The following is an 18,977-nucleotide window of genomic DNA, read 5'->3' on the forward strand; positions in this document are numbered from 1 at the left end:
AATAAAAAAAATCAGTGATCCAAATGTTTGACAAGATTTTCATATGACAAATCTATACCAGCAGTCTTATGTATCCCAGCCACCACCCTAATGTAAATAAGCAGAGAATGGTATCACAGCAGATTGCTCTGAGTGCAGACAGTACATCCTGTTCCTGCCTTATCTTAGCTCTCTTTGCACCTTTTGGGAGACTTACTTCCCTGGAACTGGTCCAGCAGAGTCTACCAGCTTCCTTGCGTGGTGAAACCCCACCAGCTCCATAAGACTCTGTGAAGTCGATTCCTTTACTTGTTCACATGATTCAACAATCAAGTGGGATTCTCACCCCTCGTATGAAGTGGTGAGGGTTAGCTGTTTGTTTAGAAGTAGAGTGAAGTCAGTTTATGAGAAAGCCAAAGCCAACAGGCAGTGGTGGCTTTGGTCAGATCAGGTATCTTCACTTCCCATGCATTTCAGTGCCTAAGTTCTGCAACTCTCCTCCAAGAGCTCCCAGTCATGTCCCTCCCCCCACACCTCTTCCAACTGGCATGACTTAGTTCTGTTTCCTGTAACGGAATAAAAGGTACTTGTTTATAAAGCATTCATTCAGAGGCCCTAATAGTTAGGAAAAAAAACCTGTTTTGGTGGGTTGCTACCATTTTCATAGGCTGACAAAGCTGCTTGAATAAGATCCTGTGTCTTGCATGGGACACGGAAGAGGCATGAGAAATGGGAAAAATCTGTCCTCTTCTCTGTAGTCAAAGGTACCTCCTGCTTCCACTGTATACTACAGCCAGCATTTGCTGCTTTTCCAGGGTACATGTTGAATCTTCTTTTTTTTTTTAACAAGGTGCTGTATGAAATACAGACAGATTAGGATGAAACACACATACCCCAGTTGTCAGAGGTGTTGAGCACAGCCACATCTCTAGGATTTCAATGGGAATTATGAACATGTGATACTTCCAAAGGGTGGGCCCCCAATTTAAGAACAGGTCAGGCTGAAGAGCATCATATAACAGTGATTATAAGTCTGCTGTATTATTTTCTGCTTAACAGCAAAGCATTTAGAGCTTGAGTAAATGACACTACTAAGGAATATGTTGTTATCCTAAGATTCAGATGCTGAGCAGGAAAATATTGTGGTGAAATCATTACACAAAATAGGATAAACAGTCTTTGAAGAATGCATACCTTTGAAATGCAAGAAGCATAAAATTGTATGTTGCAAATATCCCCGGATTCAGAGCTAAAGAGAAATTCTTGATACAGAATTGATCCTGTAATTCTGCAGAAAGTAAAAATTCCATGTTTAAGTATCGTAGCTTATGTCTCTCTGTAACAACAGCTGTTGAGCCCAGTTCTTATTACTCTACCAATAAGAAATCAGCAGCACTAAAGCTATGGTTCAAGTGTGAAGTAAAAGAAAATCGGTCCCTGTGTCACCTTTGCTTATTGGTTTCTATGGCCTAGTCAAACAACACTAAATCTATTGAATAAGAGGTTAAATCATGCATTTGCTTTCTCCTATTTCAAATTTTGCACTAAGAAAGCAAAAGCCTCTCTCCTGAGATGTCACTGCTCACACAGTAGCACCTTTGATTCAAGAACTTGCCCTCATGTTCTGTTTTTAGAAGAAGCCACATAAAGTCTAGAAATTTGTTGTTTCTGTTGGACTGCCTTTAGAAGGCACAAACAAAAGTCTGGTTGTGTGTTTGTATACCCCATCATTTGGCAGCTTTTTATGTCTTCCTGCTGAGCAGAGGCTTCTGGCTTGCCCGTGAGTTATGACTGTGCTTGCTTTGGCACGGGGGAAACCGAAATGGCTGCTGTTCAAGGTGATGCCAAGTACTGGGAGGAAACTCTCATTGTTGCAGATTCACTTCTCTGTTTCTCCTTCTTTGTATGGATGTAACCATCCTGCCACAACATTGTGGTGGGCCTGTGATTAGAAATGGTTTGATTTTTAGATTCATACTTGAAGAATATTACCCTGTCTGATCAAACTGGGACTTTTCAGACCCAATTCCAGAGCTGCTTGAAACCATCCTGAGGGCTGCAGTGGGACACCCTGGTGCCTGAGTCCCTTCATCCCCTGCCAGTCATTCCTCTGCCATGTCCCTGCACACTCTCCCATCTCCACCAGTGCCTTATGGCCAGCTGTCACCATGGATGTGAACCCTTCTTCTCAGGTGATGGCAGAAACACTCTGTGGAGTCCCAGCCTATTTCTCCTCTCTGGCTTCTCTCCTGGAACATCGTAGAAGAAGCAGGGAAAAAATGAGCCAGAAATGCCCCTCTTGTCCTCCCTCCCACTTTGCCTGACCTTGTTAGGGCATGATCTTCATCTGAACTGAATTACAAGTAAGCCAGCTCAACTTTGCCCATATAGCAGCTATTATACCATCACAAAGATGCTTGACCTTGCTTAAAGCTCTGCGTGGCAAGGACCGTACAGATATTCAGAGGGGAGGGATGTGTACTGAATGCCTTGCAGGATAGGTCTTCTAGTACTTTATCAGCAACAAGAGGGACACTCTGAGCTGATCTGCTAAACATGGGGCTGGGAAGAAGGAAAGCTTACCAAGCCAAGGTAAGAACGCCCAGGAAGAAACAAAAAGCGTGTCAGACTGCTTACCAACATGTGCCAGGTGAGGAGCCTGGCAGGAGTGACTCACTGGGGATTACTGCTGTTTACTTATTCATACTGCAAACTTCAGGAAAAGAGGATAATTTAATAGGAGCCAGGAGCTGGGGCATTTGATTGTTCTGGAAGAAAGAAGCATTTAGAAAAGGAAGCTGTCTGTGAAAGGACTGTAGCAGCTGACTAGAAACCTGTGAGTTGAACTCAGAGGGCTATAATTCTAATCTGGAGCAAAACTTATTCATAAATCGGCAGTCAAAAATATAATCGGAACTGTGCATATATGCCATGTGTGTGAAAGCCTGCAAAGATCTCAGGATGCAAATCACCATGGGAAGGAAAAGCATTACAGGAGAGATGACCAGCAAGTCATCAGAACCTCTGGATATGAAAATAGAGATGTGTGGAACATTTAAGACTAGGATTTGAGTAACTAGCCAATTAATTATTTCTTGGCATTTTAGAGTCTGATCCTAGTAATTCCATGAGGAATTTCCTATTCCTTGCACTATTACAAAGCTTAAAGCTGTATTTAAAGATGTAAGTATCTGCCTAAGCAGGTGTCACTGATTTAGGCAACAGTAGATTGCATTGGCACAGGGTGGTTCCTCTATGACAAATTACTGGTAAATTGTTGATTATTGTACCTTTTCTTTAAATTTGAATTTATACTTTTCTCTTACTCCTAATAGTGCTCTTGACTGTCACTGTTCTTCTTGCCCAGTCAAATTACATTACTGTGGGCCAGGAACAGATTGTAATGCTTGACTACGCTTGTTATTAGTTTTGTGGGTTTTATCCCCTGCTAACTTTCTTCCAAGGCAACGTGTACAAACAATTCTATTTGTGTGAAGAAAACTCTGCGCTTATTTTGAAATAGCAGCATTAATACTCTATTGAGTTGCAATGGAGCTTTTTGTATTGTGCAATCCTTAATGCAGTAAGGTGTTGCACGGCATAGCTCTGCTTTCACATCTGATTCATCAGGGTGACACCAGAATAGGTCTGTAGAGGAAGATAGCAGCAATATTGATTTCTTCTAGTAACTCTACAAAAAAGAAAATGCTTTCCCTGCACCAAGAGTGTATAGGCACTGTCTTCTGAGCTGAAAGCACAGAGGCAAGAGCCAGGAATTCCTGAGATTTTTGGCACTGTCTTTGATTCACTGAGGCCACATCCACCAGGATAGGTGCAGCCAAAGATGGGAAGCTCCCATCCAGTCAGACATAGCCAGCCCTGCTCAGGAATCTGTATGGTGCTACTCCATAGTTGCATGGCTGCAGGGCTTCTGTGCCGGTGCATGGTCAGTGAGCTGAGAACTTAGCAGAGGGATGCCTGTATCCACCCATATAGCCTAGGGAGTTTAAAATACCCCTCTCTGGGCTTTTATAGAGATTGCCTTTGTTTTCACTGAAGTCAGTGAGACTTTTTTTGCCATGGACTTCAGTGAGAACACCTGGAGTGTAGTCAAAGGTAAACAGAGGTCAAGTGAATCCACCTGCTTCTAATTTGAATGGGACAGAATTTAAGCACTTCCCCCTGGCTGGCCTAGGCCATCAGTGATAAACTTGCTACTTTTTTTTTTTTAAAATCCTTGTATTATTGAGAGCTAACACCATTTTCAAAGTGCTTTGAACATGTAAACCTTGGCTAAAGGGTGAGTATTATTAATAATTACCAGTTTGGGCCAGTACTGTTAACAAAAACTACATTTCTAATGTGGTTTTTTTTGTTCTTGTTATTGTTTTGAAACCATGTATTCTCCTCTCTGGAAGGTAACAGTTTTGTAATTAGATTATGTGTCTTCCAGTCTGCAGCTTCCTTGCTTTGTGCAAAAAGTGAGAGGGAAAAAAAAAAAATTCTCACTTACAGGTGTATTTAACTTTACAGGAATAAAAAGCAAGTTTGGTAGCTTCAGTATATTTTTTACATACAGAGTTATTACTGTGAATTAATGATTTCATGTGTTAGGATGGAAGGTAAAAAAAAAGTGTGACTCAAAGTAAATGCTCTGCAGATTCTTTTCTCTTACCTTACTTAAGTTCTTCTTTTCTTGCAGAAAGAGGACCTCCAAATATATGAAAAATACTGTCAGAACAAGCCACGGTCTGAAGCTCTCTGGAGGCAGTGTGGAGACAGCATCTTTTTTCAGGTGGGATTTCATTGCAGACTAGCAGTGCAAGACCATCAAAGCTTGTTTTCTTTTTGTATCTCTTCATTCTTTAGAAAACTTAAAGAAATATACAGACTTTTCTGCATGTTCTTTATACTGCTGGCAGGTGCTCAGCATGTGTCAAGGCGCTCTCTGCAGGAGACTGGGTAGGTAGAGTAGCAAGTAAATTTCCTGGACTGGAGCCTGACTTCTTTGCAAACACCAGATGACTTCAATCTCATGAGCAGGGCATGCCAGATTTCAACACCAATTTGAACCCTGAACATTAGCTCTTGTTTAGATATATTTTCACTCTGGCACAAGTAACCTAGAAACTCCTGTGCAAATTGAACAAATTTCTCTCTCAATTAATTCAGACATATAATCTTCAGATTACCAAACTATAACCGTCTTGGTGTCTTGCCTGTGCTTCAAGAAACAATTGTAGTTTTCTTCCCTGTCATCTCTTACAGGAATGTCAGCGTAAATTGGATCATAAGCTCTCTCTAGATGCTTATCTCTTAAAGCCAGTCCAGAGAATCACCAAGTACCAGTTGCTGTTAAAGGTAAGTTCTCCATGACAGTGTAGAGAGTTCCAGTGCACAGCTTTTTATACCGACAGAATTGCATATCAGCATTACTTTCTGAAGGACTCCCTGGAAATAGATTCTCTCTCATTTCTTCAACAAATACTTCGTAATGCTAAGTTGTAAAATGATAACAAAGAAGGGACTTCTGTTTCAGAATAAGTACTGCTACAGAATAGCAGTACTTACATACTAAGCAATGGCAGTTTATTTTTATATATATACTGATATAAAATATCTTACTTTATATATAGTATTTTATTGTCTTATTTATTGTTTTATTTATCTTTAAACATAAATTGCATTTGGCTTTATTGGATCAGTATATAGTCTGATAGCCTGAAAACAGGAACTGATGCTTTAAATCCTCTTTCTGACATCTGTCCCTGTTGACAAAACTCTTTCAGCTCTCTGAACCTGATATTTTCCCATGGTTGTGACTCAAACCTTTCAGAAGGAGCCACTCCCTTTTGGTGCTTCTGTTTTAAAGACCCAGCTAGGAACAAATTGTCTGCAACTTTTCCACGGGATAAATATGTGAACTTGCCTCTTGATTTGGTTGCAGCTGTGGTGGTCCATGCTTGAAATTCTGGTCTGAACTGGGCAATAGGAAATACATGTTCTCAAAACAATGACATTTTTTGAAGATGGTGGCTTAAATTTCTGTCTTCATCTCCTCAGTTCTTAAAAATATTTGCTGAATTTCCTTATGGGAAGGTTATGAAGGTGAATTACATGCCGTTCTCTGGACTGAACGTAGAGTTGCATACCGTAATGAATTTTAACATGAAATTTGCAGTGAAGATTTTGGGCTGCAGTTTTATTTGCTAGTAGCTACCATGGCACTGGTCAAATTGTGCTGGCTTAACTGATGTGGGGATCTAGCTGGCCATTCACTTGTGCAGTATTTCTGTGACGTGTTTATTGACTTTACACAAAACTTTGGAATCCAGCTATTGAAGGGGGATATAACAGGATGCAACTTCACTGATTCCAGTAGATCCATATTAACATAATCCAGAAGTAAATTTGGCTCTATTTCTTGAAACTGTTCTGTGACAAGGGAGAAAATGTCAAGGTCTTCGGAAGAGCAAGAGTAAACTAGATTTTACTTTTAACTTGAAATATGATTGTCAATAAAACCAAGATTAGATCAAGGAGTAAAATTCTCAGGCAAAACACGTTGCAGCCGTTTGGGTTGAAGCTGGTCAGACCAGTTTTGTACTTAGCAACACATTGGCATGGACATTTACTTTGTCAGGGATTATGAGATCTGTGAAGATGGTGCACTTTCCCCTGGCTGCAGGAGCATTTAAAAGTGTAGGAAAACTGGAGTCAGTGAAAAATTGGTAACAAACAAGTGCCTAAGAAGCTGTGTGCCTTGAGTGATGGGCAGACTAGTTTTAAATTCTGGTCATGATTACTTCAACCCTCTGGTTTCAATTAGTTTAGCTAATATTATAAAGCAGCATGACCAGTATACAGAGAGCAGGGGTCCATCCTCATCCTAGAAATTATGCAACAAGTACTATGGGAATGCATCCTGCTTTTTACCCTCAATGTCTTGGTCACCCAAGCACTTGAGGAGAGACTGCGACTGTTTGGGGTTTGCAAGAACTAACTCTTCACGGCCCTGTTTTACAGGAACACAAGTGCCTTAACTGTTGGATTAAATACAATGTGACATGCAAAAAGTTCACTGTAAATGTGTCAGAATGGTCCTGTCTAACCTTAAATGAACCCGCAAAGCTTGGAAGTGTCCAATAGGTCAAAATGTATGTCCTCAATGACAATCCTGGTGAATGTCCTGTTTGTTTGTTTTTTGGTTTGTTTGGTTTTTTTTCTCCCTATACTTCTGCTACTTTGTCTATCCAGCAAAAATTTCAGAGAGGACTGTCTTACGGTGGCTTCTGGCATAAGAAGTTTTTGAGTAGTTTTCATACATATATATATTTTTTTATTATTATTCAGGAAATGCTGAAGTGCAGCAAGAATTCAGAGGGTACCGCTGAACTGGAAGAAGCGCTGGCCACAATGCTTGATATCATCAAATCAGTAAATGACTCCATGCACCAGATAGCAATCACAGGATATGAGGTATTTTCTGTTGCTCTTACTCTGGTCTTGACCCATCCAACATTCTTCTCATCATTGATCATGCTGTGCCCGTGACTGCTACACTTTGCAGGAGCCTGTGCCACATGCTTGAAGAATGCCACTCAGTGGCATGTTGTGGTGACAAAAATTAAATGTCAACATACCTGTCATGTGGAGGTGGGGTGTGAATGTGGGGAGGAAGTGGAGCAAATGCAGTTGCAGTCCATCTGAGTAACCACAGAACTAGAGAGGTAGCAAGTGTGACAGACATAACTTAAGGAAAATGCTGAAACTTTGTGACCTTTATGCAACTGAAGTGTTTACAAATCTTTTGTACTTATGGGAGAAAATTTGGCTTCCATTTGAAGTGGATAATAGAATCCATCCCAGTGACTGGCAAACTCATTATCTGAAATGTGAAATAAAACCAGTACAAATCAAAGGCCACAAATGCATATACCTCTTTGCTGAAGCTCCACTGAAATCTCATGACTTTCCAGAACTAGTGGTGCTGACATAAAACGAGCCTTTAAGTGAGAATTGGAAGTGACTGACACACAAAGGAGAAATATGCATGGTGAAATGAGGCCTGAGGGTGATATGATTGCCCATTTTGAAATAGCTGTAGGGTGAAAATATCAAGAAAAAGAATGTACTGAGAAGCTGGGTTCAAAGAATTATTAGATCAGAGTAACAGGGTTTACTCTGGACACAGAAAAAACTGTATTTTGTGCAGAATGTGACTTCCTGAGAAAGCACTGGGGTCTATACTGACTCTGTCTGGGTGGGAAGAGTTATCCTGTGTTTTGCAGGATGAAGTGGCTTCAGGAGTTTTAGTTTCTATAGTTGTCTCTTGTGCAAGTGCATCTGGTAGCTGAGGAAACCATGCCCTCTGTCAGCATTATTTTATGAATGCATTTAACTGCTTGCTTGGCTGCATGGCAACTGCTGTACACAGTTGGAGACGCTCCGGTGGATTGTGCATTACATTTGAAAAGACAATATGAACCCTTATCCTGCCAGTAGCTGTACTAGGTCGAATGCAAAGCAGTGGCCACCTTGTTATGTTAGTAAACACATAGACTAGCTGTAGTGCCTGTGGATCAGAGAAACACCAGAGGTCCTATGCATAACTTAGGTCTCCCAAACCTGACAGACTTAAGTAATGCATACACTTTACCCCAGCCTTCTGTGCAGCTGTGAGCTACACCCATTTTGAATCAATGAGTGGGGTCTTGCGCTGTATGTCTTTGCACCAAGAGGGGGTTTAGATTAAGAATATAGCATGAGATTTTCATGCTTAGTTTAGATTAGCAGTATCTTTTTGATGGTATTTCTGCCCAATTTTAAGTTTTTCCATTTCCTAAAGGTAGGAGAAGCCTACTGTAAGCAGATCTGTTGGCTGAATGTGAACATTCATTAGCTTAATTTCTCCAACGTACAAGGTGTCGTGATTTAGCCGGCAACTCAGCCCCACAGAGTCACTCGCTCGCTTTCCCACCGGTGGGATGGGGAGAGAATCAGAAAGATAACGCTCGTGGGTTGAGATAAGAACTGTTTAATAATTCACACACAAAAAAACCACAAAAAAAATGTAATGGAAAGGAAAACAATGACAGGTGCGAAACCCAGGGTGGGGAGCGGGGAGGGGATGAACCACCGAAACAAATCGTATGTGATGCAGCCGCTCACCGCCCGCTGACCCGACGCCATGCCTCCCCAAGCTGCAAACTGCCCCCCCCTTAATATACTGGTCATGGTGTCACATGGTATGGGGTGAACATGCCATGGGCCAGTCGGGGTCAGCCGCCCGGCAGAGCATGGGAAGCTGGAAAGGTGCCTTCTCAGCCAAAACCAGCACACAAGGTCAAATCCAGCATCTGTTTCTGCCATTGAAAGTACTTAGAGAATTCTTTACTAATATCTTTTCTGATGGAGCAGAAATGCTATATATTTTTGAATCTTCACGGAACAAATCTTAATTTCAGTACACAAAAGAAAACACTGGTCTTCAAATATTTTATTCTGGTGTAAATGGATGTAAAAAAAAATAGCTATATATTTTACTTATCTGTTGGCTTGTCTCTCTACATATTAAAGTGACTCACTACAGATGAGGATTAGTCTAAATATATTTAAACTGCTACTGATAAAACCCTTGAGGCCTCTAAAGCTGAATGGCAAAATAATTTTAATTCTGTATGTTTTATTCCTATTTGTATTTCCTGAGAATGAAAACAAACCTGGTTCACTTTAGTAGTCAGTTTTCCTTTTAGTTTTCCTGCCCTTGGGAAGCAGTTTTGTTACTTAAAGCCAGTGGGAAAGCTTGTGTTCACTTTTCTGTCACATTTGAAAGACTTTCCCTTTTAGCACTTCTTGCTTTGTGAGAAATTTTTCCTGGAGCAGTATAAATGACCGTCGAGACACATCTCTGCTGCTTTCGAGTTTCTCCAGACTTTCTTTCATAGACTTTCTAGGGGCAGGTGTCTTTGTCCTGGTGCCACAGTTCTCAGCACTCAGGGTGGTTTTGCTTGATGTGACTGTTTGAATCACTGCTGGTGCAGCGATGCCTGCTGGTTCCTCCTGCAGCTTCCAGCAACTGCTGCACAAACTGGTAACTTGCATATTGCCGAACGTGTTACCTTGTTCAACAGTTTCTTTTGAAATGAAAATTGCAAATTTCTTTTCCACAGGAAATATAGGACTCTTCCTGTGTGGTTTTTTGGTTCAAGTCTATTTGGTTTCAGTGGTAAGTCTTTTACAGCCTTATAGGTGTCAGGAGAAATAGCTTGCGGAAGCATCTCTAAACCATTCTGGTTATGGCTATTTCTGACTGTCTCAGAGATTAATTTTAGAAAGACTCTTTAAAGTCTGGATATTGTTATTGCACTCTTGGGCATGGGAAGCTCGTGGATATAGCACATCTTTTAATTCCCTAGTTTCCACTGTTTGATTCATCTCCAAAGAGAAAGATCGCTTTCCTCCTGTGTTTCCCAGTTTAAATGTATGTAGCTACAGCAATTTTACAAACACTTGCTTTTAAACAGTTCTGGAAGGGATGGGCAGAAAAGCTTCAAGAAAGGTAACATATTATCCTGAGAAGAGGGGATCTGTTATCCTTTTGCCTAATCCTTACTTCCAAATCTCAGTAGTTTTGTACTCAGGAATTCAACAGAGCATTCCTGTTCCTTTTCAGCTTCCACCTTTGAATTTGCTAGCATTCCATGTAATGCCAGGTAGTAGCTCCAAGGACTAGATTTTTGCCTCTGCTTGATTAGCTGAACTGAAAGACATGACAAAGTGGAAGATGGCCGCTGTGTAGCGTGATGCTGATGGCATTCCTGAGGTGGTTTGTTACACGATTATTAAATGGGCTGAAAGTGTGAAAGAGGATGAACCCAATAATTTCTTCTCCCTGTTGCACCTGTCCTGGGTGCTCAGCTGTGATGCCAAATAAACACCTCCCATAGCTCATGAAACTGCACCCCATCTTGTGGAGTCTTTCCCACACAGGCATGACAGAAATACTTGCCCAAAACACCATTCAGGAGTGTTCTGAAGGAGGATATGCCAGCAGAAAAGCAGGTTTTATGGCAGCTGATGAACACTCCTAATTGCATAAGACATTCTGCTGCTTGGACCTGTGCACATGCAGACTTGAGGAGCTAAACCCTTGTGTAAGAAATTCCTAACATATAAGTTTGGGTTTGGTTTTGATTTTTTTTTTTTAGTTTTATCTTTAGGAAAGCCACAAGATGAGTAGAGTAAAGCTTGGTGAGCAGAAGTCTGAGAGATGTTTCCTACTATCATCCTAACGTTTTGTATACAATCTGGCCTTGGTAGTCTGTCCATGAGTTATGCAGCACTTAAGCCATTCATATGTATCTCTCATCTTTCATAAACAGGAGATACAGTGTATTGTTCTAACAGAGAATAAATACATTTGAGGTAGTGATCAAATCCTCCATTTTAAGTAAACTTCCTTTAGGACAAGATATTGCTGCCCACTAGCACAAGTCACCAGAAACAGCATCCTCCTTTCTATTCGCTGCCCACGCTGAAGAGAGAGTCCAGAGCTTGTGGGCTAATATTCAAAGTCTTTTGTGGGATTGCTGCAGACTACCATCCCTGTCCATCCTCTTTCTCTCTGCAGTGGTAGCGTCCCGTTTCACTTGCTATAATCCCAATCCTAGATCCAAGACTGAAGAGGCAGACCTATCATAAGAGTTGAACTGAGCTTTTTGGATCTCAGTGCCATATCGAATAGTGCCTGGAGTGACAGAAACCTCTCACGGTTGTCAGAACTATGTAGAAAATACATTTGGTTTTTTATTTAGCTTTTACATCTCATCAATATGCTTTTCAAAGACTTGCAGTTTATACCCACATGCACATATAAATACAAACACACATAGTCCTGTATGTACAAATAGAGTCCAACTCTGTATATTAGAGATGAGAGACTGTTATAGAAATTACTGAGGTTTTTTTGAATGCTTTGGAGAGTCTAATAATACCCTGATATGGAATGGAAAATCACCTAATCAAAACCTGGTTTTGTTGTTGGATCCAGCGTAAAGGATGGAGAGTGAGAGGGAAAACAGGTTCTAATCTATAGTTTACAAAATCAGACATTCCCACTTGGAGCCGACATCTTCACCTTATAATCAACAGAACATACAAATCTTGAAAAATAAGTGCTTTAATAATGCACTGAGCTTATTCCCTCAAGTTATTATACAAAGCACTCCTAGAAAGACTTGCTGCTAAGATAATGATGTTTATCATTATTTGTTGAAGCTCATTCTCATATAGATGTTGCCATGTCCTTTATCCACACATTGCTACACTCCTTAGTACTGAACTGTGCTGTAAATGTTTATGCTGGTGGCAGCTGAGCCAAATATTTATATCAGTTGAAGTGCTTACCTATCAGTGGCCCTCTGACAAGGGCTTTAACTTAAGCAGGAACCAGGCCTTTCTAGTTTCACTCTCCCGCATTTACTTTTATGGCTCCTTGGTGCTTTTACTCCCTCTTTACCCAAGGCTGTGCAGCATTGCATAGCTTGCAGATGGTGAGTGAGAAACTGTTGACAAAGCTTTTAAAGACTGTTTTGCAATGGGAGGGAATTCCACACCTACACAGCTCTAGGCACCCATCTGTGTCTTCAGACATCTAAGTGTCTTGCAAGGTTTTGCCCAGGGATAGAAGAAGCTCGGAGCAGAGCAGAAACTGAACCTAGATCTGTCAGAGCTAAGGTCTTTTCTTGGATATCTGGTCTGCACTGGGCCTTCAAACTGCCTTGGAGTCAGGAGTTTTGAAACCCGGTTTTTGTCAGAAAATGCTTCCTCTGAGGTCATCAGAGGGGACAGCTGGTGTGTCAGATCCAAAGAGGTCCTGAGACAGACCTTAGACACTAACTATGAATGGGGAGACAAACTGGGAATTATGGACATGGAAAACAATGGGTTAATGGTTGTATGAAGAAACCACACAGGTTTAGCAAGGAGACATGTGCAGATGGGATTCCAGCTGTTACATGTCCACTCTCCAACACAAGCGATGCCTAGGCACATGCCTCTACTGGAAGCTTAAACACCACTAGGGGAAAGAACTGTGCCTGGGATTACCCTAGTTTGAACGTGATGTAGGCTTTCTCTTTTCCTTGCTTGCTAGGGGGATGTTGGTGAGCTTGGCAAACTGTTGATGCAAGGTTCCTTCAATGTGTGGACTGACCACAAGAAGGGGCACAACAAGGTGAAGGACTTGGCTAGATTCAAACCGATGCAGAGACACCTCTTCCTCTATACAAAGATGCTACTTTTCTGCAAGAAACGGGAGGAGAACACAGATGGCCATGAGAAGACTGCTTCATACAGCTTTAAAAATTCATTAAAGGTAATAAATATGGTAATGGTGGGGGAGAGAAATGTGGTGTTCTCACAACACAGGGATATTTGTATGTGGAGACTTGAAGAAGGTACACATATCTGGGACTATGTTGCAACCCTGAGTAAATGAAAGCTCCCATTTAGTTTTGATCTGGAGACAGACCCAGCCACATGTTCTGCAACTCCAGGCGTGGACCTTGGTTTTGCAACTGGATATGAACAGGCACCTTGGTGTGTTCTTGCCCAGCATCCCATAAAGAGAAGCAAGACTGAATGGACCTGCATCTCTCATTTTTCTGCCTATAAGCATCTTCCAAGTTCAGTCTATTGTGGGTTTTACTGTTGACATCAGCTGAGCAGATATATTCTGTGACAGTAATAGCTACAGATGAATCACAGTGCACTGGAAGTGGCCTTTTATTTACAAGAGTGACATTTCCAGATATGAGTCAGGGCATTCTTTGTTAAGATGAGACTCACAAGCAGGCTAAATTCCCCTTTAAGCATATTGGTGTGACACTTGTGACTTTAGGCAACTAACACAGATCATCAAGTGTAATGCTGCAAACTTATTAAAATTCCTGTCTGGTTACCCTGTAATAGAACCTGGTTCAAGGAGTGAACCAATTCACATAAACGTTTGAAGTTTGTTTCTATAGAGACAGCAGGAATGATGACATAATTAAATATGTTTAAGTCTTCAAATTTAATGCTGAGGCAAATCAGAACAAAAGGGATGAACAAATACAGGAAGATGGGAAGCTGGTAAGTATAGTAACAGCTGGACTTCAAACTTGTGGCTAAGTATCTATCATTTAAGAAATATAGAATTATTTTATTCGGTTACTTGTTCATCTTGCCTAGTTAGGCACTTAGTTCCTTGCTCACCTCTTTTTTTTTTTTTTAATTTTCCTGAAATTATATGAAATTTTTTGTTTGTCTGGATTTGCAGATGAGTTGTTAAATCTCACAAAGCCCTGTTCCACCCCTCTTCCTCTCCCACCTCAACAGGTCAATCATGGCAAGTTGAAAATACCATCTTCCTCAAACTGAAGATTTGTATAGGTGGACAAGAGCCAGGATAGGGTTGAAAACTGACCCACGGTTCAAGCTAAAATGCAAATGAAAAACTCATGATCAGACATTAGCTTGTGTTACTTTTGAGCGCTTTTTAAAAGTTTTTCCTGTAACAATCAAAAAGACGAATGATAAATTGGATGTTGAGAAATAATGTGTTGTGAATTTTACTTTTAATGACTTCCTAAGGTGCAGAAGTGAATGCAGCCTTTTAAAAATTATTCACAGAGGATAAAGGGTTTAAAGACTATTGATGTTTTCTGGATTCCAGCTGCTTCTTTTCTATTTTGAAACAGATGAGCACTGTGGGCATTACAGAAAATGTAAAAGGTGATAACAAGAAGTTTGAGATCTGGTATAATGGCAGAGAAGAGGTCTATATCATTCAGGTAAAAACAATCTGTTTTTTTCCAACGACTATACTTCCTTTCAATTGAATTGTTCTAAAGAAAGTTTTCAGTTTTGTGACTTTCACTGTCCTGAACCACTGGAAGTAAACCACTGGAAGCTTTGTTGTGTTGGCACTGAAATTACCAATTTATCACTCTGAAAATGGTCATGACTTTGGGTAAAAGCGGAAACCAAATTAGTGGACAACTAGTTGGAAGGCTGGACAGAAAGGCAAGGACAGGACCTAAGATTCACGGCAACTTTTCAGTTTTGAAGACCATCCTCTGCTTTGCTCAAAGCTTGCCACAGTGATCCATTCCTTGGAAAAATTGAGAGCAAAAGTAGGTCGGGGCAGCCAAGTGATTGGCAGCATGCTTTACATAGATCTGCTTTGCCTTTTCCTCTTGTGTTCTCAGGCATCTTCAGTTGAGCTGAAAAACACCTGGATTTCAGAGATTCGCAAAGTCCTGACAGGCCAACTGGAAGCATGTAGAGGTAGGACACAGAGCAAGATCTGGTAATGTTGCCTTCCTTCTGCAGCTGTGTGGATGGAGCTGGGATGAGGTACAGTGCTGTCCAATACCGCCAGTGAAATCAGCAAGAACAGATTTTCTGTGCAAGGATCAGTTGAGTGGTTGCAGCATTGCTGGGATTAAACACTTGTTCCAATCAAAGAAAATTTCTTAGAACTTTAGAAATGGCATGAACAATTATTCCATTCACAGTTAGTCTGAGAAACGTGATTTTCCTCTGTTCTCCCTCTCAAGACGCTACCCTAGAAACATCCATTTACATCAGCATGTCAGGAGATGGGGTGCCAGTCTTCACTCTGTGCCTTCTCACGAGACCTGACACAAAAGATCTCCTTCTACATACATGACCAGACACAGCAACTGTTCCTCTCCGTCCTATTGTTTGTTTTGCTTTGTGTGGTTTTTGAGGGTTTTTATTTGAAATCTAGTCACCCACCTTATGTTTCAAATATCAGTCAGTTATCCCATCTTTTTATCTCGGTGATGTCCCTGTCATGGCTTAGACAGGTGTATTCTTTGGGTAAAAAACTGGCTGGATAGCTGAGCCCAGAGATTTGTGGTGAATGGAGTTGAATCCAGCTGGCGGCCGGTCATAAGCGGGGCTCCCCAGGGCTCAGTGTGGGGGCCAGTCTTGTTTAATATCTTTATAAATGATCTGGATGAGGGGATTGAGTGCACCCTCAGCCAGTTTGCAGATGACACCAAATCGGGCAGGAGTGTTGATCTGCTCGAGGGCAGGAAGGCTCTGCAGAGCGACCAGGACAGGCTGGATCGATGGGCCGAGGCCAACGGTATGAGATTCAACAAGGCCAAGGGCCGGGTCCTGCCCTTGGGTCACACCAACCCCAGGCAACGCTCCAGGCCTGGGGTAGAGGGGCTGGGAAGCGCCCGGCGGAGAAGGCCCTGGGGGTGCTGGCTGACAGCCGGCTGGGCATGAGCCAGCAGTGCCCAGGTGGCCAAGGAGGCCACCAGCCCCCGGGCTTGTGTCAGCACTGGTGTGGCCAGCAGGAGCCGGGCAGGGATGGGGCCCCTGTGCTCGGCCCTGGTGAGGCCCCACCTCGAATGCTGGGCTCAGGTTTGGGCCCCTCGGGACAAGAAGGCCCTTGAGGGGCTGGAGCGTGTCCAGAGAAGGGCAGCGGGGCTGGGGCAGGGTCTGGAGCACAAGTGTGCTGGGGAGCGGCTGAGGGAGCTGGGGGGGTTTAGCCTGGAGAAGGGGAGGCTGAGGGGAGACCTTCTCGCTCTCTGCAGCTGCCTGAAAGGGGCAGTTGAAATGAGTGATAGGATGAGAGGAAACGGCCTCTCGTTTATATTGGGGGAGGTTTAGATTGGATATGAGGAAAAATTTCTTTGCTGAAAGGGTTGTTAGGCATTGGCACAGGCTGCCCAGAGAGGTGGGGGAGTTACCATCCTTGGAGGTGTTAAAAAGAAACATGTAGACTTGGCAGTTCAGGACATGGTTTAGGAGACCGGGGGGTGTTGGGCTGACGGTTGGACTTGATGGTCTTAGAGGTCTTTTCCAACCTTAATGATTCTATGATTCTATGATAATGACATTTCCCTCTCTCACAGAGATGTCACTATCAAGGTGATTTGTGACACGCTCAACACACGAATGACTGAAGCCTCATAAGTACCTAAAATAATGGCACCCTTTTTTATGTAAGATATTGAACCAAAGACAGACAAAATTAAGTTAGGTTATTCTAGCTAGTAAAAGAACATAGTGATGAAAGCTTTGAGATACTATCTTATTTATGAACAAGAATGTACAGAATCCTAGAAGACATTTTTCAGGCACTCTTAGGACGAAAGAAACCGTAGCTATGTCCAGTAAAGAATTTTCCTGGGCCCTGTTATTGCTTCTCACCTTGACCTATAATTTTCTGCTTCTCTCATACATGCACCTCTCTTCAAAGCAAGGCCTCTCCACCCACATACTTCAGAATCCTAAGCAGACTTTGTCTTAGGTGAAAACCTGTGCCTGTGCTTTAACTTCAGAGGTCATCTTTATTTTAATTGTCTGCTTCACAAAGACAATGAACTCATATAACCTCCTTAAGTAGAGGGAAAAAACTGTGCGCCTCAGCAATTTAATCCAACCCATAACAACATACTTATTTACAGTGCTTACCACTTAAGTGTTTCATTACTATTCTTGTCTTCATCCTTTCTCCTTTTCATTATGAATTTCACTGTGGTCAGTTCAGCAGGAACTGCTGAGGAAAGAACTCAAGATTCTTATCAGTGCAGTTTCAGGACTTGATATAGGGACTCTCTGATATGGTTTGTAATATTTAGTTCTGAAGTATAAAAGCTGTCTTCACTTAGGCTACCACAAAAGAGGAGAGTAGCTGATGGAGAAAACGAGTTTGTTGTTTGGGAGAGTGCGCTAATCTTCCATGTGTGTTTCTAGGCAAAGAAAATGAAGCTTTTATGTCACCCAGATGAGCATTCATGAAATCTTTGTAGCATACAAGGCCTATATGCTAGAGTTACTATGTGTTTTCCAGAGAAAACTATGCAGGAATCAAGACTGAAAGTTTTTGAAAACTTATATTTTGACATTCTGTATTGTTTTGTCTTACGATCATAGGATCCTAGAATATTTCAGGTTTCAAGGGACCTCAGGACATCATAGTCTAATGTCCTGCTCAAAGCAGAGTCAGTTATTGGTCAAACCAGGTTACTCAAGACTTTATCCAGGCTGGTCTTGAGAACATCCAAGGATGACTTTCATCCTACTCTATGAGCAAAGTCAAGCTTTCCTTCATTGTAAATCCAGCAGAACAGTGTCCAGAGTGCAGAAATTGTATCTTATAGGCTATTGCAACTCTCCCATTGCCTTTTCCCAAATGATCGTATGAATCAAAGCCCTTATTACAACACCGATGCCAGGAAGCAAATGCTTTGTCCCGTGGTTTTCATGTAGTTGTTTCTATTTCTAATGACTAATGAAAGAGAAGGCCTTAATTCAAGCTTAATCCAATACTGGATATTTCTCCAACTGTGCATTGTAATGACAGAAGGAATAGGGAGACGTTTGTTTATCTGGGATGTTTTTAATTACTGTTGTTAGGAGCTGCACAGGGGGTTGGAATGTTGGAAGGAACCAGCTGAGATGAGTGAGTGAGTAAAGGATAAAGAAGGTGGCCAAAGGTATGCAATAAATAGTTTAACATATGGGTCATTAGTGTCCAAACACTCAGTGTGTATACAATCCCTTTCATATACTGCAGCGAGCATGGCATGCTAACAAGGCTTTGGGTTAATACCTTGATCTGTCAGTCCCAGAGAGCATAATTGTCTTGTGTAGGCAAAGGAATTATTAATGCACCTTAAGAGATTTGTGCAAGGCTGTGAATCAGTTGCCAAAACCAGGAATGGAGGTACTTCTGACTGCCCACCCAGAGTGCTCCTTTCTCCCAGCACTCCCACTCACAAAAGACACTCATCTTCCAGTGCTGCCCCTGTCCCTTCATCTGTTCTCCTTTCATTGACTGGAGCTTCATCTTCTTCCAGAGTGAAATAGCTCCAGGATCTCAGCAGTGTGAGAGTTTGAAAGCAGCTCCTTCCGCTGCCTCCCCACTTCTCAGTGTCCGACTTTCCTGGCCCCAAAAACCAGGTTGT

At 41.8% G+C, this 18,977-nt stretch overlaps 1 protein-coding gene across 1 annotated transcript in view; it reads left to right on the forward strand.

The window, feature by feature from the left end:
- The window catches only part of MCF2L2 (MCF.2 cell line derived transforming sequence-like 2), a 191,270-nt gene that overhangs the window by 150,786 nt on the left and 21,507 nt on the right, over positions 1 to 18,977 (forward strand). Inside the window, exons 20-25 of the mRNA XM_075098389.1 lie at positions 4,682 to 4,774; positions 5,248 to 5,340; positions 7,333 to 7,458; positions 13,136 to 13,357; positions 14,724 to 14,816; positions 15,234 to 15,312. Coding sequence (XP_074954490.1) covers positions 4,682 to 4,774; positions 5,248 to 5,340; positions 7,333 to 7,458; positions 13,136 to 13,357; positions 14,724 to 14,816; positions 15,234 to 15,312 — 706 coding nt within the window. The remainder of the gene's footprint in view (positions 1 to 4,681; positions 4,775 to 5,247; positions 5,341 to 7,332; positions 7,459 to 13,135; positions 13,358 to 14,723; positions 14,817 to 15,233; positions 15,313 to 18,977) is intronic.

The sequence above is a fragment of the Phalacrocorax aristotelis genome, chromosome 7 (assembly GCF_949628215.1).
Source record: "Phalacrocorax aristotelis chromosome 7, bGulAri2.1, whole genome shotgun sequence".
NCBI lineage: Eukaryota > Metazoa > Chordata > Aves > Suliformes > Phalacrocoracidae > Phalacrocorax > Phalacrocorax aristotelis.